The 22,530-nt window shown below is 45.1% G+C and overlaps 1 protein-coding gene across 1 annotated transcript in view; it reads right to left on the minus strand.

Moving 5' to 3' along the window:
* The window catches only part of LOC128878205 (nephrin), a 358,472-nt gene that overhangs the window by 13,875 nt on the left and 322,067 nt on the right, over positions 1 to 22,530 (minus strand). Inside the window, exons 6-12 of the mRNA XM_054126220.1 lie at positions 9,795 to 9,983; positions 2,866 to 3,045; positions 2,116 to 2,406; positions 1,753 to 2,052; positions 1,225 to 1,361; positions 771 to 924; positions 14 to 316 (exon numbers count right to left, since the gene is read on the minus strand). Coding sequence (XP_053982195.1) covers positions 14 to 316; positions 771 to 924; positions 1,225 to 1,361; positions 1,753 to 2,052; positions 2,116 to 2,406; positions 2,866 to 3,045; positions 9,795 to 9,983 — 1,554 coding nt within the window. The remainder of the gene's footprint in view (positions 1 to 13; positions 317 to 770; positions 925 to 1,224; positions 1,362 to 1,752; positions 2,053 to 2,115; positions 2,407 to 2,865; positions 3,046 to 9,794; positions 9,984 to 22,530) is intronic.

Genomic DNA, 22,530 nt, shown 5'->3' on the forward strand with positions numbered 1-22,530 from the left:
TTAGTTTACTTACACAGCACATCCAGAGTCGTGGCATCGTGAATCGACCTTTCCATTTGATTATTTCTCGCTTGGCAAGTGTACACCTCCCCGTTCATGTCTTCGGTGACGTCCATCGCGAGCTCCACGAACGACAGATATCCACCGTGCAAGCCAGGCTTGGTGCCATTTTTGGTACCCTGGACAGGTATGCCGCCTTTCCACCAAGACATCTCCGCTGCCGGGTTGCTGCTGCTCGACTCGCAGATGATGCGTCCTTCTTGGCCCGCGTGTAGGTCCTGAGGATCGCGCGAGATCTTCACTTTGTCCGGTGGGACTGAAACAGGAAAAGGTCATTTGCGAGTCATCGAGAAATTCTTACGAGAGACTTTCGAAGTTGTTGAAAGTAGTCGAGGACAAACTTTAGGGGCGCGTACCAATCAAACAATTAAACCAATTAAACAAACCTTCGACGACCGCGATTCATTTTGACGGAATATCGTCGTCTTGACGATAATTGCGGGAGAAAGAAGCTGGAAATTCCTGCAGGTACGAGAGTAACAGATCCGATAAGGAGCCCTAATTACGCGGTACAGAAATCTCCGTTTCTGCGGTCAATTATATCTTTCTACCTCTAATTTCTCAATCTTTCTATGGTAACCAGTTATCGAGTACGGATTTCAGATAAATAAATTTTATTTATACGAAAATGTTTCCGAATCTTGATAGGTGGTAGTAAAGTTTTGCCCCGACTGTTTTCAAGAACTCGTACGTATTCGATCGTGTCTTACAGTTGACTTTCAAGACGAGGACTTTGATCAAAGGATATTTGGTAGCAGAGTTCATTCCTTCGCATCGTATGTGAGCGTTATTGTCCGACGCGTTCACGAGCATCGTCAGCTCACTGGACACTGCGTGATCTCTCGTTCTGGTAGTTCCAGGTACCTGTAGCAAGGGATACATCCATAAATAAATACACCTGCTCTTCCTCATCTTCCAAGAGTACATCGAAAAAGAATCACGCTACGAGACCTTAACTACCGATAACTTAAATATTAGCTTGTCCAAAAAATTCGTTCAGTGATGGTTGTCTCTCTTCAGTTCGGATCATTATGAACTCGACGAGGACTTGTGCAAATATGAAATTATAATTTGAGAAAAATCGCTGTTTCGGCCAACCCGATAGCTTCTCCCAAGGGTAAGCACACCTTTAAACGACCCCAACGCGGACATCCTTTCACCCACCTTTCTGTCGTTCTTGTACCAAGTCAAAGTAGCCAGCGGATTTCCCGAAATAGCGGTGCACATGAGTCGCAGGACCGTGCCAGCGTCTATCGTCGACCCCTCCTCGTAGCCACTGATGCTGAGCTTCGACGGTGGGTCTGCGCACGATAAAACACGTCAAGTGCTACTCTCGAACCTAATTTCGAGCGACACCGTTCCATTCGACGACGGTAAAACCGTCTGGGCGAAAATACTTAATTCCCCCCGAACGGAGGGGTACAAAGCACCGGAGAACAAGCGTAGCCGGATCGAAGCAGAATTAATTTTGCCGCGAGTTTGCGTTACATCAGGAAACAGGGGAAGGCGGGGGCATCGTAGTTAGAGCGAAGCCAAATTCACGGAACCAGGATAAACCGACAAGACACGGAACGGTGCAAAGTCTGAGCTTGCTCGGGATTAGTTTCATATTAATCCCGTAACTAGGTCCGGATTGCGCGGGGATTAGGTTTACATCGCATTCATTCGGTTAATTGCCCATCGTGTACTCACAAATCACGTTTATGGTGTGCGTTTTGACGACGTTCTCCGTGAGCTTGACGTTCGTCGCGTCGCATATCACCACGATGCTGCGGCTGGTGCGATTAATGTTGAACGTCACGTTGGACATGGTGATCCATCCTCCCTGAGGCGCGCGCTCGGTCCTCGAGGCGTTACTTTCTATATTGTGACCGTCCACCGTCCACTTTATGTCCGCCGGCGGGTTCGAGTTCTCCGTCGTGCAAGTGATCACCACTTGCTCGTCGGCCTTCGCCTCCGTGGGACCGGTGATCGTCACACCCAGCGGCGCGACTGGAAACGATTTACCAATTCGTTACGAACGATGGATACTTGAACGATGAGCTCGATACTTACAGAGGACGGTGAGGTCGACGTGGACCTTCATGGGCTCGACGCTCATAATGTTGGAGACCTCGCACCTGTATCTGGCATTGTTATCTTGCGCTTTCGCGATGATGGACAACACGCTCTCGGAGAAGCTGCCCTCGGTGCGATACACGGTCGTGACCTGCTCGTTGTTTCTGTACCAGATGATCTGAGCAGGCGGATTTCCGCCTCGCGATCGGCAGGTTAGCTCCAGCTGCTGGCCGCGTTTCACGGTCTCGCCTTCCGTGTATCCCTCGATGTAAGGCATACCGGGCAGGTCTGAAAATTATTCAATCGAGCGTCGAGTCCCTGAAACCTTCCTCTTTCAATGGAGAAAGTTTCTTAATAGAAGTTCGCGGGAAGGGGAGGAGCGAGAAACAGAACAGGAACGATAAATACGCGAGCAAAGGTTTCATCTGTGACGACCGATCAACGCAGCTCGACTTGGATAATCAGCTAAAAGAGTAGGCTGCGATCGTTCTGATAAAACGTAATTTTTTGGCGGTGAGAGAGGTTGTAGCTCTCCTCGAGCCAATCGGCAAATTAGAAGATACGAGTTGTAGGATTGGAAAGAATCGTAGAGTCTAATAATCGGAGTCCTCTATCGCTGTTTGAGATTTAAGGTAACGATCACTCGAAAACATCGGTAATTGAAGCGGTGGGTATTTAATCGAAAAGAAATTGTTTCGGATGGAAGTAGAAGTATATAGATTCGATAAAGACGAAATAAGATCTTACAAAACACGGAAAGTTTGATGGTGGCCCTTAAAGGCATGTCGATCGGTATGGCGGGATGGTTGGCCTCGCAGGTGTAGTCCATGTCGTTGTCATCCGCGGTGGGAACGATGACGATGGACCCATGGGTGTCGTATTTGAGCAATTCCTTCTTACTTTCGCCAGGCTTCTGCAGTTCTTTGTCTGAAACATCGAGAAACGTGCGGTAATTTCGCAAAATGTCCGTAAACAATGGCAATCGGCGAAAATTGATCCTTTCGAAACGCCAGATTACAATAACCCCTTAATTCTGTTCCATTTGCTTCGGCCAGAATTCCACGCCAAATCCTCATAATTCATTTCGCATCAACGATCCGTCTAAACCTGCAATCCGTGCAACACGGCTCGCAATGTGGAGTTTAATTAATCCGGCGAGAATTTTAATTGTGCATATTCGTCGCGGCACGGTGGAAATTCGCGAGGTCTATGCGCGGTGAAATGCTTCTTAAAAATTCAAAATTCGCGATGCGAAAGCGTAATATCTCAACTGTCGGATCTCCTTTGACGGATTCGGAAAAGAGAGAAAAATTAATTTACTATCGGTAACGTTTCCAGAATACGTTTGACGACTACAGAGAACTATGTCGCGAACGATTGGTCGAAACGTCACGCGTACGTAAAAGTCTTCGCTTTAGGGTTGTCTGTATTTTTAAACAGGGCTTGTTCTATAAAATGTCCGAAACGTTCTAGTTTTCCCGCGGTCAGACTAGAATAACTCCTTGAAAGGATGGAACTTATCGCGCGGGTGTTGGAACCAAAATGGAATTGGACCCGAAACGGTATCGTCGTAAATGAAAACGATGCGAACCGATCCCACGAATTCGGCTATCAATTTTGGCTGCTTTTTGCAGCTTGCAACCGCGTTCGTATTTCCGATTAATAACGCCGGTAACTGACATCGTTGCTGAACTCGCGAATTTCTGAAATGAAATAAAGAGCCATCGCTACTTCGGTTAAAAGCCTGTCCAGTCCTGTTTGACGATGATTTAACAACTTAACAGTGTCGGCCCCGCCGACGCTTTATTCGCCAACGATCGAGAGTGCGACCTAAATAAATATCAGCGAAACACCGTGATGTAACGGCCGTCGAACTTCTTTAAAATAAAATTCACGGTTTATCGGGTGAAGCACTGCTTCTCGGAATTTAGTCGAAACGAAAATTTACGATCGATCCTCCGGTGTGGAAGCAATTCTGGTAGATATTAAACGCAAATATAAATTTTTATAAATCGTTATAAATTTTCCAGAAACCTTGTTACAAGTACCAGTACATTCTTTCCCGGTCGGTTAATTAATCGATTACTGGGAGCAAACGGAATTCTCATACGAGTTTGTTACTCCGGTTTGAGGACGGATAACAAAATTGCTTGGTTAATTACGGATCAACAAAGGGAACCAAGAGACAAGGCGGAGGCAATCAGCGAGGAGCTCCTATTGACTTAGAAAACGATCACCAACGGAATTCGGTGCTCGGGAACGTGTGCGAACGGCAGGCGAAGCTGCGTGTGCACAGCTAGAAGTAGACTAACTCGCGAAACTTAGTTGTAAACTAGTCGTAAGCCACCGAAATTTTGCCTCCACCGGCGAAATCCGATTCGCGGATGGCCGGGACGCGTGAACGTGCCATTCGAATCTGTCTGTTTTGTTTTCGAAAAACCAAGAAATTCTGCGTTCCGGAAGAGAGCGTTATTTTGAACACGGGATAAATATCAGACGTCATCGGGAAGTGAAATTGAAAGATGAAAAAGCGGCACTCTGGGTCCGAGACAGTGACTCTTTGAATACAGTAAATAGACATCCAACGAGAATGGAATACTAATGTTCACTTGTAAAACAATTCCGAGATTACAAGATTTTTACGTTTCGCCGCGTTACTGCTGCGAAACCGACGGTCTGATTTATTAACAAGAGGAATTAAACGAGGCGGACGGCTGAGAACGTTATTATACGTGTAGCGGGGGGAATTATTTCATCTCGCCAAAATGGAAAATAATTTTCCCGAGAAGACAATTGGCCGGACGCGGAATGTCTGCCCGACGGGCGGCTCGTCGGCTGTCGCGGCTAGGGGAATGCGAAAATTTCTTGAAAAAATAAAAGTCAACCGTGATAAAGTAAATAGAGCCCGAAAAAATAGAAATAGCGTTTGTTTCCCGTGCTCCTATTCGATCGAAAAAACGGAATTGAAATTCGTCCGACGAATATTTCCAAGTCTCGCGAGGGCTTCCCGACGAAACTAGCAACGCGAAAATTCGAATTCCATCGAAGTAATTTGAATGTTAAAAATATTATTTTCTTTCTAAATCGATATCGATGCAATTACTATCCATAGGCCCATACGCCATAAGTAACGGTAATTAATGTAGCATTTATTCAACAAATTGAAGTAAGTAGTAAGTTCAATAATAAATCTAACAAAAAAAAAAAAAAAAAAAAAAATAGCAAACGTACGATACTAGCCAGTACGAATAAATCCTGTAACGATACAATCTAAAAGGTTAGCGTTTTTAGTATTTCCATCGGCCACGGACGAGGAGTCCTTTGAGGATCTCAACACTTTGTCGCTGAGACGCTCCAGGAGAAGATGTTCGAAAAATTCGTCCGCGAGCATGCAAATATCTTGAAAACCGCGCGCTGAGAAACGCACGGAGAGGAAATCGTGAAAGTTTTCGAACAGGCGAGGAGCTTCCAGCGTTCCACAAAAGCAACCATTCCGTTGAAAGATGTAACAAGTGGAAAAAGGGGGGAGGTAGGAAACGATGACATGGATCCACGGGCCCGCCGGACACGTTCGTATTCTTTGATAAATCCGGCAAAGCAAGTGGTCACTTTGACAAAAAACGTCCGAGGAAGTCGAAAAGGAGTTTAAACGCTGCTTCAAAGCTGGGATCCAGCCGCGACCTCAATTTCGTTCAGACTTTTGTTCTGCTTGGATCTTGTCGACTTGTATTTATTATATAACGGAGAATTCCCGAAACCGGGTTACCCCCATTCTCTCCCAAATATCTCAACTTTTCAACTTCAAACGCGAATATCACGTGTACAAATGTACAATTTCAATTTCTAAATTATAAATTAAAATAACAGCTTATACCGTGATTGGGTTACTTTTACTGAAATTACTCTTTATATGCATTAAAAAAATTTGTTTAAATTAAAAGATAGATTCGATGTTTCAAAATAAATGTTTCGTTATAAATACTGTACAGACAGACTGTATATATCCAATTAAAAAATGTAGATTCTGTGAAAATTTGTACCAATAAAATATTTACTTTATTATTCGACGGCTTCGTATTATTCCACGAGAAACCTTTCGCACGATTCAGTGGATCATTCCACGCGTCGCTTCGAACGTCTCTGGTAAAAGGCTTCGTGCCGCTTTTCCTTCCTCTCCGGGATGTCAAATCATTTTTCCGCGCGCGTTAATATTTAAACGCTGCCCTATTCTCCTCTGCAGTGTTTTTTGAAAGCACACTAGAGAATAACTTAATAGAGTGTCTTAGTTGCTCCATTATATCCATTCCAACAATGCACTTCCCTCCGCGTTCGTCCCATATTCCCTTCTTTTCGTGCTCCTTCAACATGGTTAACGTTTCATGATCTCCAGGGTCGTAACTACGGTTTGCAGTACTTGTTTCAGTAGCTTGAAAGTTTGATCTATGGCCGTACAGGCTGCGCGAAGATTTTTCGTCCGTAATTCGGGTCCGTATGCTTCGTTAAAGATGCTCTTGCCCTGGATCCTATTAATTGCAACTTGGGTCTTCGGTTTCCTCTCTTGGCGCGTTTAAATATTATTTTCTGATTTTCAAAGCAACGTTCCATTTTCGTAAAAGAGCGGGTATTTTGATTGTCGGCGATAACTAGTACCCTGTTTAAAGTTAAACAAAGTTTAACGTTGCCGTACTTTTCAGTTTGAGGTAGCTAGCGAGGCAATTTTAAACGTGCAAAGGGAAGAAATAGAAACGTCGGTACAGAAATTAATTCTTTTGCCTTTTGTTCAGTGTTCGTGACGTACGCGAGTGCGGATGAACGTAACTTCGTTTTCTTTTAAATTCTCGTTTCTGCGACTATTCAGAATCTGCGCGTACATTTTTTACCGAATGTTAAACGAGCAATTTAAAAACGTTAACCGAAAAAGTTGCATGCATTCGAATGGTCGGTTTTCTTTTGGATACAATAATAAACCTCAAACTTTTTAATCGACGAATATCGTTAATTTTTCACAATTTACTAGTTTATAGGAAAATGTTACGAGTACCAAGTCGAGGATTATCGGGGAATTAGCTACTCATGATCCTCTAGTGGTTCAACCAAGGATCCCAGAGCCACTGGTGATCTAATTAGGGAGTCATGCCACTTTAGTAATCCAAATGGCAGTCCATGATTCTATCGGTAATCCAATTAAGACATTCATGACCCTTTAGTAATTCAATAGATCAGCTACGATTACGTCGAGGCGTATAGCGTGATTAGGCAATCTTTTTAAATATTCTCACTCGTAGATCCACCAAGTAATTAGCTATCCACGATCCCCTGGCGATTCAATTAGGGATCCCAGATCCGTCAATAGTACAAGAGACTCCACGGCTCTCTAGCGATCAAATCCCAAGTAGCTATCTACTATGACTCCGTAGTAATCCAATCCAAGTAGCTTTCCACTGTGACTCTGCGGTAATCCAATCCAAGTAGCCATCATCTCCGATTCTGTAGCAGTCTAACCGAGATACTCGCGACACTCAAACGATCCAACAAGGTATCCACGATCGGTAAGCAACTCCTTCGTGGTATTGATTCCGCCACGGACTTAGCGGTTCATGAATTCAGTTATCGAGCAGCCGTCGATTATCATACATTATTCAATTCTCGTTACAAGTCGCCATCCGATCCGGGAATGGCTCGATGGAATTGCAGCGAAGCGGCGAACTGCGTGCTCCGTATCGTCGATGGTTCTCGTACCAGTTGGCGAAGCCACTTACCGAGCTTTTTGTCTCCGCCAATTTCCCTCAAGTATTTGGAAACTGTCGCGGCGTTTGGGCCAACTCACGCCTCGAGTTCCCCGACAGTTTGACACGAATCTCCTTCGAGTAGCGTTTTCAAACGTTTCGTGGCCACGAAATTGAGGCGATTAGAAACGAATTTCGAACATAGCCGACGAACCGAGCTGGTCGTTAGGTCGAGCGTTTACCATTTAGTTCGAGCGGCGTTGCTATAGGTGGGAAGACCGTTTTCTTAAAAAAATATTTCCTTCGAAGTACTTCCTCGAATTTCCTGATATACTGTAATTAGAGCGACGCGTAAATGATACATTTCTGGAAGTGCGTACCTCTCGGTAACGTTTCCGTGCGGTTCGATGTCTGAAGCGTTCAGAACGAAGAGATAAACAGATCTTTCGGGTCGACTAAGCCGTCAGACCGGGATTTAAATAAAGATAACGAGCGGATCGGATCGCTCTGTTTCATATTCATTAATTATTATACACAATCGTCGGGGGGAGGGGTTAACGATGCGGTCTTTGCTCGGTCAAACAATTACCAGCCTTCTTTTTCCACCGGCGTCCCCTGCCTATTACTTCTGCTTCCGCCGCACTCGTCTTTTATAACATTTCCCTCTCCGGGCGATGCTTCGCCTTTGTCTCGAAGCTCGCGCTTCGTACGGGATCGATAGTGCTCGGGGTGGACCCGATTTTACTTCCGAAGATTCCTCCTTCGTCTCTTCGGCGAAAACCGAGGGCGCGTCTTACCTCTCGTTTCTTTTGTTTCGCCTCGCCTTCGAGTAGAATTGTTGTTCCAACGTACGACGACATCGCCCGGAATCAAGGGGGACTTTAATTGTCGGTAAAAATGGATTAAGGGTGGAATTAGGTTCGCGGAGGTCCCGTTGAATCGACGCCCGGAATCCACTTTAACCGTTGCTTTTGTGCCTGATCGATTGACCGATGCTCCACAGGATTAACGCGAAAGAATTTTTAATTCGAGAGGGTGGCGCTCTTCGTTAACCCCTCCACCCCCCCCCCCGCGCCATTTTATTCTACTCGAAGTTAATGTGTCGGAGGTTAGATCAAACGATGGATTCCTTCGCGAGAAATTAACGGGTACGAGTGCGCCACGGCGGCGAGTACTACTCGACAGAATGAAAAAAAAAAATACGAAGAATCGCGAACGCAGAACGAGATGCTCGGTTGAATTTGATTAACGAGAATCGGTTGATTCCCATTGGCTCCCACGCCGGTAATTAAATTACTTTGTGATCCACGAGTAAACAAAGATTAATCATATCTCGAGGAGATTGTACGAGGGTGGGACTTGATTTCGGCAAGAAAACTCATTCGTCTCGTTCCTGTTCCCACCTCCCCCGGTGTCAATTATTTCTACTCGATTTATCTTGTCGAGTCTCGAATTTTGCCGGGGTTTGTATTTCGTTGGGACTGTCTCGAGATTTTCGTATCGAAGCCTTTTCTCGGCTACCTTGTAACTGTACGATTCGCGACTCGCGATTTTCTCACGTGAACTCGAAAAGCATCCATTTCGTTTCAAAAAATAAATTACGACGAAGCGGATGCCATGTAAATATAACGTCAGGAAACATTATTATATCGATGATAGAACAAGGAATATTTTTTTTTTTTTTTTAATGATTACAAAACTGCCGGATCGAATTCTAATTACGATAATCGCGGAAAGTTAAGTTTTATAGTTAGCAACGTTCGGGCGCGGACTGAAAAATGTTTCTAATATATCTACGTGTGCAAATACGTTTTCGGGACAGAGGTCAATATAAATCGTCTTCGAGAGCCCCGACGTCGACTCTTATCGCGAAGATAAGAAGTTCGAGAGCCGCTTGATGATTCTTCGTCAATTTTAAGGGGTGGAACGCTGAACGATGAGTTTACTTACCACCCTCGATGGAGATCGGCGTAATCACCGTGTCACCCCCTTTGATTTGCACGTTTCCGCGATACCAGACGATCGATGCAGCCGGTTTCGCCGATCGAACGACGCACTCTAAGCGCCGCGATTCGCCAACCTTCACCTCGATCTTCCTCCTGTTAGGGTGGTTGCTGATCTCCACTTTCTGCGGTGGCGCTGTAACAAAAGAAAAGAAATCAGGTGAACTTTCGGTCCGATTCTTGCTCTTCGAAGAATGTAACGAAGTGATTCTTCCACGAGTTATTCCGTTAATTCTTTTTAAGAACTTGTTCGTTGTGTTTCGCCTGCGCGTGCTCACGGTAATCGATGCTTTCGCGTTATCGAACGAGTGCACGGTAACTTTTTTTTTTTTTCATCGCATTGCATTATTAATAGTCGTTCCAGATATTCACGCGAACAAAAGTGCGCTATATATAGGTTAATTAATTCCTTTTGCGCTAGCGCAGCCAAGAAGATTAACAGCAGCCACTTTCGCATATTTCAGAGATTTACCTCAAATCGGCCGATACTTTAACCATCATAAAGATCATAAAGGAATTCGAAGCGAATAGTTCGACTAATTAAAATCCATAACTCTTGCACTATCCATCGGTATGAAACGTTTATTTTTCATAAGGTGCTCGCTGGATTTCCAGCCCTACGTCAAACTTTCTCTATTCCTTGTTACTCGCCGCAGCTCTCTCGCACCGTGATCTTTTTATCTTTGAGAGGTGACCCAAATACATTCTCTAAAGTTCGTCACGCGTGCGATCAAGGCATCCCTCTTCGTCCGAGGAACCCTCCCTTCGACTCGAAATATTTTTCGTTTCTCTTCGACGCGGCCAAGGCTCGGCTGTACGTCATTGTTACGCTCGGTATATTGTTCCAGGAATATTTTCAACCCCCGATACGCTTCTCTGCTCGCGAACAGCCCTTTCGGATGCATAGCCCCAGCGACCGATACGCGCCAGGGACTGGGCTGGCAGCGAGGAGTTCTCAAAATTCGCGTAACGTCAGCTGCTGGTGGGGCAGGGGAGAAGGGAGCACGAAACGATCTTGCAGGAAAAAAGGGGGAGAAAAAGGAAAACACAAACGCATTGGCCGGGATGCTCCGTGGGTAACGGTTATTTGCCACTTCATTTGGCCCGATGCAACGTGCTCTCGATCGGTTCGGCGGCATGGCGCATCGTTGAAGAAGAGTCTTTCCATCTAGGGAAGCCCCGGCTATCGATATCGGAAAATACGTTTTCGACCAACAGCCGCTGGCCCAGGCTGGAGTATACAGCGGCTGGGAGTACCTCTTGATTTGCGAGTTACTCTCCATGGAATTCTTCATGCGCGCACCGTTCCGCAACGGATTACGGGGGAGGGGATAGGGGAATTAACCCTGGACCGTGATATAACAGGAGTGCACTTTCGCCTGCTAGTTCATCTGTTGCAATTCGACGGGAACACCAACTTCGCCGATCGGGGGGGAGGACGTTTCGCTCCTTTTCATCCGACTTTGCTGCCGTTGGCTTCGTTTCGTTCAAATTCCTAGAGGATGCTAGGAGCCGATAGAGGAATCATTTGCTCGGAACGAAGAAGAAGAATCCGACGTCTATTAACGTTTCGATTCTTTGCTTTTAATTCTAAAAAAGTACAAGGATCAAATGTACGACGATCACCGAACGAATTCGTTTCTTTCTTTCGATATTCGAGCAATCGCGATTTAAATTAGTATCGTACCCGGTTGGGAGCGCAGTCTCGCGAGGAGAAGCAAGATGGAGCGCGGAGATAGCGCTGTAGCGTCTGTGGAGGAGAAATTAGGCGAGGGAATAGAGGGAGAAATTAGGCGAGTAGAAAGACGCTCGGCGTTTAAGTGGGGAGCGCACGCTGACACAGGAAACGGTAAACACGGTTTAGTAATGCTGTTATCGCGGGTGGACAGCAAAGGGAAATATTGCACCTATTACTCGCCGAATACCTTTGCCACGGCCGGGGGCGTAATTCCAGCAGAGAGAATGCTCCGCTGGGTTCTTTCTTTCGGCGAAACGTAGCCCGGACCATTCGTCCACGTTCGTTTTTATCTGGCGAAATTGTCGGTTCTCTCGAGCGTGTAGATTAGGGGAATCGAGGGGAAAAAGCAAACCGGGGGAATCTTTATTTCTCCTCGTGGTTTCCTTCCTAGGACCGCTACACGCGTTTTTCTGGACCGAGAGATGTACATCGTCGACCTTGCCGTTATCAATGCCCCACCCCCCCCTCCCCTCCCCACCCTCGCTAGGCTCTCGGCGAGGAATTAGAACTTTAATGTCATCAATTTTTGCGAGTCGACTCGCGGCGGAGAAAGTCGTTATTTAGGAGCGAAAGAAAGTTTTGGGTAATTCGAACGAGGTAGGCAAATAAAGGGAGAAATTTGTGATAAGATTATCCAATGTAGCTGGCCATATTGATCTGGTACAATATGTTTTTATCTATTTCGTTTTCTTCTGGAAGTAAGCGTGCTTCGTGTTTTCGTTTTATTTGCTTTAACTCTTTGTAATTAATTGTACTTGAGATGGAAATCGAAGTCCTGTTTGGAATATATTCTCTCGAATTTGTCGAACTGCAATCGTTAATTCAAACGTGTGTTCTCGTTGAAGAACACAAATAGCGAATTAATAAGTATTATTTATTTTGGTACGTATAGGGAATATCCCAATGCAAACACGAATAGTGCCAGGTCATTTCGATAATTGGATTTCTATTTGTACATGGTGTTTCTGAATGGGTGAGATATATACGAGGCGATTCTACGTGTAAAAATACGTGAAAAATGTACAACACCGTTTATTTGTACGATGGTTCGTTTCCAGGCAGATCGAGTTAGAAGCCACGTCTGACCATTACTCGGTATTTCTATGAAATGATATTATTTATCTTCTTATCTGATACATAACGTCATCTAATTATGCATGTTCGAGGTCCACAAGTGCCAGCGCAAGTGAAAGTAGCGAGCATTGGTCAGACGGGGTAGCCAAAACCGTATTGAACCGCACCGGTAAGGGACGAACTTTCGTCGAAGAGTAAAGACTTAATTTCTTCTTCGAAATTTACAATTTCCACAGGGACAGTTGGAGAAAATAAATGGACATCGTAAAGATTAAAGCATCGAGCGGCTAATCCCGAAAAATGAATGAAACAAACACACGTGCACACCTCGGCACTGGAAGGAGAATAATTTCGAGCAAAATTGCGATGCGTCGCAGATTGGCCCTAGGGTCTAGACGCAACGCGGATGAAGCAATTCGCATTCCTTCCTCCCGGAAGTCACCCCTGCGCTCGTTATACCGTCCCCTCGCAACCCCTTTCCAACGTTCCCCTCGTATCAGACGCAGCAAAATTGAACGCGATTTCGTGGCGCGTGTCGCGCGGAGAAGCGCCTATTTTACATTTTCTAGAACAGTGAGCTGGAAGTCCAGCAATATCGTCGGATCGTGGGATTGCAGCGACGTCGACGGAACGCTGGAACAGAAACGACGCAAGGGCGAGGGGAGGATACCAGGTTGGATTCACGCGTTGCGTTCCAGGGATTGGAGAATGCGCGAAGAACGGGACGACGCGGCGGGGGTGTGTGCGACGAGGGTTGGAGAGTTGTTTCAGGGTTTAGCGATAATTGAGTGAGCGAATGCTGTATCGCCGCTGGGACTTCGAACAGGCGTCGAGTGTACAAAATGTGTCTGAAAAGTTCTTCCACTGTTCCAATCGCGGCGACGCACGTCGAATCGTTTCCGAGAGAAGAAACGACTCCACAATGGCCGATTTTAACAATCCAAGTGGACAACGAAGGGGACGCTTCCTCAGGGAAAAAGACAGACATCCATTTAATTCTGAATGTAGACGTTTCTGGTAGACGTGGACGTTGTATCGAGTTCGTACGTAGGTGTACATACGGTTGTTCGGAAAAGTAGATTCCCATCCTGTATGTATAATTCATTTTTTATAATTCTAGCTGGGAACACGAGGACTGGACAAATTTCGAGAACCAAAGAGTAATTTCCTCTCTAGAATTTTCAGAAATAGTTTACAACGATAGTTTCAATTGCAAGTGAAAATACTACGAGTACCTTTCCTCGACGGAGCGTACGAATTTGATGTGTTATACGATCGAATACTCTCGGTCTGACTAGAGTTAGTTTTAGAAGAGTCGCCGACACGCGTCGCCAGACTCACTCTGCTCGCACGCGAGCGGTACAAAGCATGTCTGAAAAGTTGTTGGAATCGCGGCGACGCGAGGGGACAACGCTTTGACGCGCGTCGATTGGCTCGAAGGAAAGAAATGATCGTCTACGAGGCGAACTTTCACCGACGGATAGGGGAAAACTAATTATTTTCCGTCCGTCAAGAGTCACCGATTTCTCGTCCCCTCGGGAATGAAGTTTTCCTTGATTTTCTATTTTTTTTTTTTTTTTTCTTTCATTCAGACGTGGATGCGTGTTTGTCGAGGCGATTGATTCGATTGGCAGGAATTGATCGAACGATGGGAGGGAATCGAATTTGTTAAAGAGGCTTGTGTCGACGATACGTGCGGGCGAGCGATTGGAGCGATGCTATCGTTGGCCTCCGAGAAGAATGCTTCCGACAAGTACACTCGGGTCGAACGATCACGTCCACGTTAACACGGGCCACCTGTGTACCAACGCGAATACTCATTTCTACAAAAGTATCTTTTTATTTCAAATTCACGTTGAAAATACAGCGAGTACCCTTTCGATTCACAGAATCGCCTCAAATTACCGAGTCGAATTCTTTTTTCGCTAAAAGTGCCTATTCTAATCTACCTCCCGATGAGTTTATCTTTTCGTGCGAGGCTGTCGAAAGGTTTTCGAGCGGTGTCGCGCTTCTCGCGAGAAAAGACAAGGAAAAGGGCGGGCGGGGGAGGAATGCGGGCCCGCACCTTAAACTTTTGCTCGGGGAGATCAGTTCCCGAACAGAGCCTGCCCCGACCCGGGGCGAGTTATTCCTTGACAATCGTTTTACTTCGCGGGTGACGTGGAAAATACGGCGTTTAACGGATCCTCGCCGTTATCCACGCGAGAAGAACCACCGATGGTCGTTTTCACGGAAAACTGGGAAAGTTGTCGCGGCCTAGTTTCGCGAAAAGTGTTTTGCCGCTGTTCTACACAGTTTAATGCCCAACCGCGTGTGCACGCCGCGCTTCTAACGCCGGTTGTTAATGCGTTACTTACACCGCTCGTGCGTTCCTGAGTGCACAAGGCCGCATGCATTATTCAGGGACACTTCGCATTATTTAGGAGAACGTCCCTGCAGCGACGATTACGAGAGACGGGGGCGAAGTTGTTCGACCCGTTGGAACGGGGTGAAGTAAGGCGGACCTCGGCGTTTCGAGACTAACTTGATAACGCCGTTCGAACAACGTTTTTCGACAAACCCACTGCCGGATCAAATGAATCTTTAATTGATTTTTTAAATATAGACGTGACCCGAAGAAAAATACGTGTTTGGTAATCGCAAATGGACCTGCAAAATGCAATTTTACGTTTTCGTTAAAACGGAATGATTTTTCGCGTAACGTGTGTGAAAATAGCGCAAAGTCCTCCGATGAAGGAACATACGACAAGTTGAAATTTCATTCGACGAAGAAATATCGGATAAAGGAATATTCGACGTATTTCTTACGATATGTAGACAGTGTCCAAGTAACGAATGTGAAAACAAACTTCTCCAGGACGTCCCGAAGTGCGTGTAGATAAAAACGATCCTCGCGTAGATAATCGTATCTCTTCCTTCCTATTAATGCCATCGACGAAACTTTTCCAATATCCTGCGTAACGGATCAGACCAATCAAAAACGCTTTCCTTACAGGACGCCTTACAGGGCGAGGATGGGGAACGCGTAACTCGACTTTCGAAACAATAAGGATCTCTGTTTGGCCAGAAAGAGAGCCGGGCCGTGCATCTTACGAGTTCTCAAACTCCCACCACGCGGAAATAACGCGGGCGACTCGGCGAATACTGTCTTTATTTCAGAATTTTTATTACTTGCATTTTCTCTTTTCACGACGGAAACTGCTGCTTCGTGCAAACTTGTTTTTTCGACGAAGCACCGTGTTAATGAGGCTGAAGGTCCAACGTTGAATGCTTGAATGTTAGCGCAGACCCCTGCCTCGCATTTTCATCCCCATCCTCCCGCCCCTCACCTCGTTTCGCTTTTCAAACTGCGGCCCGTAGTATCGCTGTGTACGCGTGCCTGCGTTTCACAGTGTTTGGCCACTGTATCTTTTGATGTCGGCAGACGCGTCTGCGTTTCAGGGGTTCTAACCGTGTTTTAGGGAAACAGCGATCGTTACCTGATCGATAGCGGCGACAATTCCGGCCGGTCGGGAGCGCTTTGTCGTACAACCTCGCTTTCGAGCTCCTTTCAGGGATATCCGAAGAGCTTCTGAACGAAACGAATTTATTTTACCGATTCTATCAGTTGTGCAACAAGCGCGGTTGTTCCGAATGAAATATGTAGTAAACGATCGATAATTCGATTCGATATCCTTACTTTTCCAGTTTTAACAAAGTAGTTCAACGAAAATACCAACGAATACCATTCTTTCATCTTCTCCGGGAAAAAATGGCTTGTCTCTTACTCTTTGGCGTGTTTACATAAACAATTCGGTAAACTATCCGCGACCGGGAACCCCTTTATCCGTTTACCATGAAAGGGGATCAAAGAATATGGAGTATAAATGCTCGCGCAACGTCAAAGGCGAAATTAAATCACACGTTCGAGCGACCCGGCTCTTTCTTCGGTGTTCCGCGCTCGCTCGCCACTCAAGAAGCTGTAATTAAAGAAAAAATTCGTTTCTCCCCCACACCCCCGCGCCTCCCCCCCTCCTCCTCCTCCCTCTCCGCGCGGAGAAGCAACGTCCTTTTGAATTCTAAACGATGCGGAAAACAATCGAAACGACGTCCATTGTTTCCGTCTGAAGGTTCTTGTGTACACATTTAATAAAGAACAATCGTCCTGGTTTTTGCACAGAAACATTCGAACAGGCTCGCGCGACTGGGGAAAAAAGCTAGGGACGATCTGCTCCAGAAATTCGCGGTATTATCTGGCATTGTCGAGGAGAAACGGATTTGTCTGGAAACTCGTTCAAGGAAGGCCATTGTCTCGACAACCGTGTCGACGTTTAACGTGGAGACGCTGTGCGTCGGTTAATAAATATCGTCGGGGCGGGGACGCATTTCAGGACAATTCCGGAGGGCGATCCGATTTCAAGCGGTTCGAGGGGCCTCCGATTTGCAATCTCGACTTCTTCGCCAAGTATCCCGGGCAATGAGCGACTGCAGCATAGTTAAGTGCCCCGGAACTGTAACGAAGGGAGAGGTCGACCCTTTAAATATTCAGAACGGAAGTTCTCGCGCTCGGAGCTTAATCCGCGAGCCTGATAAGAATGACTTATGCAACCCTCTTTCGCCTATATACGCCATCTTCTGGGTAGTCTCGATATCAATTGATTCAAGCAATTACGAATATTCAACGAACAATTTTATAGCTCACCGCGATATTTACTGTTATTTACGAGGTACTTTTATATACAAACAGCGGATACGTGGGAGCATGGACGAAAAATGAGGGCACAGGATTCGCGCCCTACCAGTCGTGATCTTATGTATTTATATTTATTAAATTAAATAGTAGGTTCGATGCTTTCAAATAAATTTTTCATTGCGAATTTGTACTCGAACAAATTACGTATGCATGTATTATAACGAAGAATTTATCTGGAAATATTAAACTTATAGTTTGATTTACATAAATTCATTCGATAGACACGAAGGGTACGAATACTTACGGGTCTGACTGTAAATAGTAAAGCTTTAAACTTTAGTTAGAGATAAAAGAACACAATTTTCGAATAATATTTATAGACATACCGCGCTATTTATTTCTCTAACATCATCCTCGCGAACCCCGATCGATTTTATTCTCGATATTTTTTAGATTATTAATCACCCCTAAATAATCATCCGGATCAGTCGAGGAGAAACTTGCCGCGAGTAAACCGGAGGCTTAATTCTCCAGTCCCTGTCAAAAGTCGCGTCGCTCGAGTTTGCGACGGTTAAAGCAGCTCCAACCATAAGACCTGGGTAAAAAGACAACGTCTAGTTTCGTCGCGTTTGACCACTGCTAATGGTATTCCACGTTTTACGCCCATTCGCAGAACGAAGCGACGAAAGTGTCTCGGAGGAGGGCAACGCGGGTCGTAAAGGACAGTTTATTTATTCTGTAAAACATGATAAAGGTGGAAGCCCGGTTTTATTCCGTCGTTTCCACGGGACTCTCGTTCATTCGCAGTAAAATTTTCGAATATAAAGCTTAGCCGAGACATTAATCCCGATAAAAGATCCCTCGAACGTAAAGAGCATAAACCGCGACGTCCAGGCGCTAATAAGATTCCCTTTTCGACATTACCGAGTTCCATGGATCGCGACACAAATTGGACAGAGCAGGGATTACGAATATCGCGGTCGATTCACTCGTTAAACAGTTTCTTGCTGCTACGATCCGATGGGATTATACTAGCCGATCAAAGGACGATACTCCTCCTGTCTTCGAGCGAGCCTGGCTCGACGACGTTTGACTGTTGGTTACGTAGAGTAATTTAGGAAAAGAAAATCCACGGAGGGGGTTCGTTGGAAAACGCCGATGGTGGCGTATAGATTCAAAGGGTTTATTCGAGTAAACACGAATCTCCATGTCCGAGCCGGCGTGGGATGTAGAGTACTCGTTCCAAGCAGTTTGTTTGCAGGTCGTGTTGTTGGTTTAAAACCGCAATTGTTACATATCGATGGCAGGATTGGAACGGAGATCGAAATTGTGGGTAACGGGCGTGCGACCTCGGAGTCACTGGGAGTTTATTTATCGTCTGATTCCGTCTACGCGAATAATCAACCCCTGTCGCTTTGTACACTTTGTGCACTTTGTCTCCTCGAAAATAAAAACTCGGGGCTAACGTAAACACCATCGTCGTCAAGCTCGGAACGTTAGGTACTCCTTGCGCAACTTCGTTTCTTTTTCCCGAAAGTAAAGGATCGAACGCGATCGTTTCCACGGCTCGTCAAAGTTACAGACAATTAAGACGTTCGCGAGGATCGCGATAATCCGTTTCCAGCGGCGCTTAATTGGCCCGTCCCTCGGCCCTGCTGCATTTAATATCCCTTATCGATGCAGATTCCGGGCTCGATACGATCTCCTTCTCAATTACAGCCCACCGTTTCGACCGTGCTGGCAACGAGAGAGGAGTTAATTCCCATTCGCCGGGAGTTCGAAAGGAAATGTCAGAAGTCGACGTGACTGGTCCAGGAGAAGGACTTGCGAGGTGAGCTCTGTTTGAGTAACTGTGGAATGGATTTTCTCACGGTACATTTCGAGTTTCTTGGGGGAGACAATCATTATCATTATTAACTAATTTTGTTTTATACTGTACGAATACTTCTTACACTGACTGTATATATCGAGGCCAAATTAATTTTCACGGACGCAAATAGAATCAACGATATCCGTTTGCACCATTTACAAACTGTACGTATCGTTTGAATTTTCGGTCCTGTTTATCGTACAACAATTTATCCGCCGATGGTCGCGTTTAGTTTGTTTATCCGTTAAATCGATGGCAACCCTGGCGAGCTGTTGTCGACGAAAACAGAACGTTGAGGCGATGTTAGAAACACGGTCACGCGAAAGCGAACACCTTGGGGGCACAACGGAACGTTCAGAAAGTTTCTGAACAGCTTCGCCTCATTAGAAGGGAATTGAAGTGCAGTTTGGAGGCCGTTTCAATGGAGTGAAAAACCACAGAGTGCTCTTGTTCCGTGTGTTTTCGTTTAACCGCTTCTCCAATTAAAAGTCTGATTGCTTGCGTGAGGCAGGCGCTCGTTTCGACGCGCGGCCCATCAACGGAAAAGTTGAATTAATCGACGTAACCGAAGATAACGCCGATCCAATCCCGAGTCACTGGGTGTATCGCGCACTTAACACGTTTCGTCGCTCGATTTCGATGGCGATTATGCAACTTCGAGGGGACCGCGAAATTTCCAGGTCGCGACTTGAAATTTCGACGATCAATTTAACGCTTGGTTTGGAACGTCTGACCGGGCACGATCCTATTCTACTTAAAATCTGATACTACGCAGAGACGAAGAGTTGAGGCGTAGAGAGAGGTAAAAGTACGATCTCCTTGATTAAACTACAAAATTCTATATTATAATATACGCTTTGCCGTACAATTATTTAGCATATACAGTAAGCGTAATAAATATTCGTACAGGAACCATTTGTTTTAAATTGGTTGCTGTACGGATACTTGTTACACTGACTGTGGAAGATTTCAAAATTTGTTCCTATGTTTGAGCCTACGAGGCTCGACAAATCCGTACCGAAGTCAGAAAATTTAGACTGCAGAGGGTTAAAATAAAATTGTTTCCGTCGTTAAAATAAATGATCGATATAGCCCCGGCAGAGGAAGATTTTGTATACTTACGATTATCGCGACTAATTTGCTTATCTCTCATCGTTCTCATCGTTTTCTCATCGTTCGACGTAACGATTCGAAAACGTTGAAAACGTATTGGCAAACGAACCGCGGAAAACAAAAATTATGCGGACCCGTTGGTACGGGCGAAAAATATTTCGCGAAAACCGGCCTTTTTGCGTGCAGTTTCGAGCGGATACCCTCTTAACTGATGGAGCTGAGCGAATTAAAACGATTTTGGGACGGGCATGCAAAAAGCCAAAAATTGATTAGTGGCTCGCTACGGGACTGCGTGTACACGTAAAACGCGACCGGTTATTTGCATAACGAAATCGAAATTTTCCCCCGAAAGTCACCAGTTATCAACGGTTTCGTTTGATCCGCAAGTGCGGTGCAGCCGAAGCAAATAATGTCACACGCGCGTGTACTCCGAACGTGCAAACAAAAACACAAGTATAATACCGAAAACGGGAATCCGAAAAATTACTTTACTGGATAAATCTTACCATTCATATAAAATCCACGAATAAAGTAGAAATAAGTTATGTTTATCCAAGATATATGTGCTGTTATATTCGTGTCGAATATAACGGTATATATTAATTATTATAAGAACAGATACGTGTGTGGGCAGGTAAAAATTCAGAATAAATATAATGAATATAAAATGAACTTTTTGAATATTTGGAAGAATTATGAGTGGTAAGTAATTTTATTCGTTAACGTTGTCGCGCGAAAAATCAAAAACTGTTGGAAACGACCTTTTCTTGCAGCTGCTGTCAATATTAATTTACGTTACAGGTAGACACTACGTGCCATCATGGACGCGCCTCCCGGAGACCGTCCCTGGGAATTATTTGGCCTACTCCTGTCAATATTAGTTACCGTTATTGAAATATCCATCTCTGAAATGCTCCGCGTTATCTAAACGGGTGCTTTTACAGAGCGACTCCTGGCACGTGTTGATTTTTGCGTCGTAAATATTTACGGACGTATTCGAGTTATTTTTGAAACGCATTATCTACTTTGAAAATATCGATTACGTGAGAATTGTCCCGGTTAATTTTCGTTTAGTTTAATTTTTCATACGTTGAGACTCATCAGGCTCCGAGGTCGTCTCCATCCTCGGGACAAACGATCGAAAAACTTTGTCAGCGGTAAACTTCTTCTGTCGTAGATTAATGCAGGTTTTATGTATCATCGTGTTACCTTTTTATCCAATTTCTGCCGATCATAAATTCTATTCTCCAGTATTTTAAGTTCACCACCGGAGAAGGGGACCTTCTGTGTTATCGAGTTACTCTCTATAGCGTTTTCAACCATCGAAAACCCCGCTCCGCAATGCTTAAATACTCGAAGGCGAAAAACGGACTTTCGCCAGTATCGAGTTTCTTTTTTATCTAATTTCTGGTGCTCGCGAGCCCCGCTCTTGTGAACATCAATTCTCGCCAACGACGAGGGAGAACGTTTCATAGAAGCTTCTTCGTCAGGGTTTCTCAGACTGGGGAGCTTTCAGAGAAAACTCGAGTGTATCGTACGTTAAGAAATATGCTTCTTAAAATATATCGTTCTTGGAAAAGCGAAGAAGGTCGTGGGTCATCGAAAGCGAACGTTTCGTTTCTGGAATATTTAATCAATGGAATCTCGATGTCATGGGTGTGCTATATATCGATATAAAAGTTTTTCAACTATAAATCCACTCTTTAAATCCGAGTATACATCCTATCTAAGAAATATGAATTTAATTCCAAGTAATGTTTCCAGTGGAAAAATTAGGTTTGAGAGGCACTGTGCCGCGTCACTTAGCATTCTTTAATTACACTCGTCTCACGTGCGCCAGGGAACAAGCAGCGGCCGCGGCCACTTCATTGTAATCGGTTACTTTCTCGAGACATTCGTCTCGCCCTGTATTTCCATAGAATTCCGCGAAACGTTTTCCTCCGTCCTTTGAAAGTTAAAGAGTTTCTCGTGGCTGGAAAGGCTGTTAACCGCTTACCCGTCGTCCTAAAGGCGAGAACCTACCTTTAGCGTCGTAATAATTGTGGATAATTATGCATAATTCTGTGTGCGAGAGGGTAAAATGCAAATCGCGTAATAATAAAACGCTTTCGGCTTAGTAGCACACGTGTGCCAACACTGTAATTGTGTAAACTCGACGATAAAGTTTGGAAGAGATAATAACGACGGCGGAGAAACTCGCGATAGAAAATGCATAG

Source organism: Hylaeus volcanicus, chromosome 6 (assembly GCF_026283585.1).
Source record: "Hylaeus volcanicus isolate JK05 chromosome 6, UHH_iyHylVolc1.0_haploid, whole genome shotgun sequence".
Classification (NCBI taxonomy): Eukaryota; Metazoa; Arthropoda; class Insecta; order Hymenoptera; family Colletidae; genus Hylaeus; species Hylaeus volcanicus.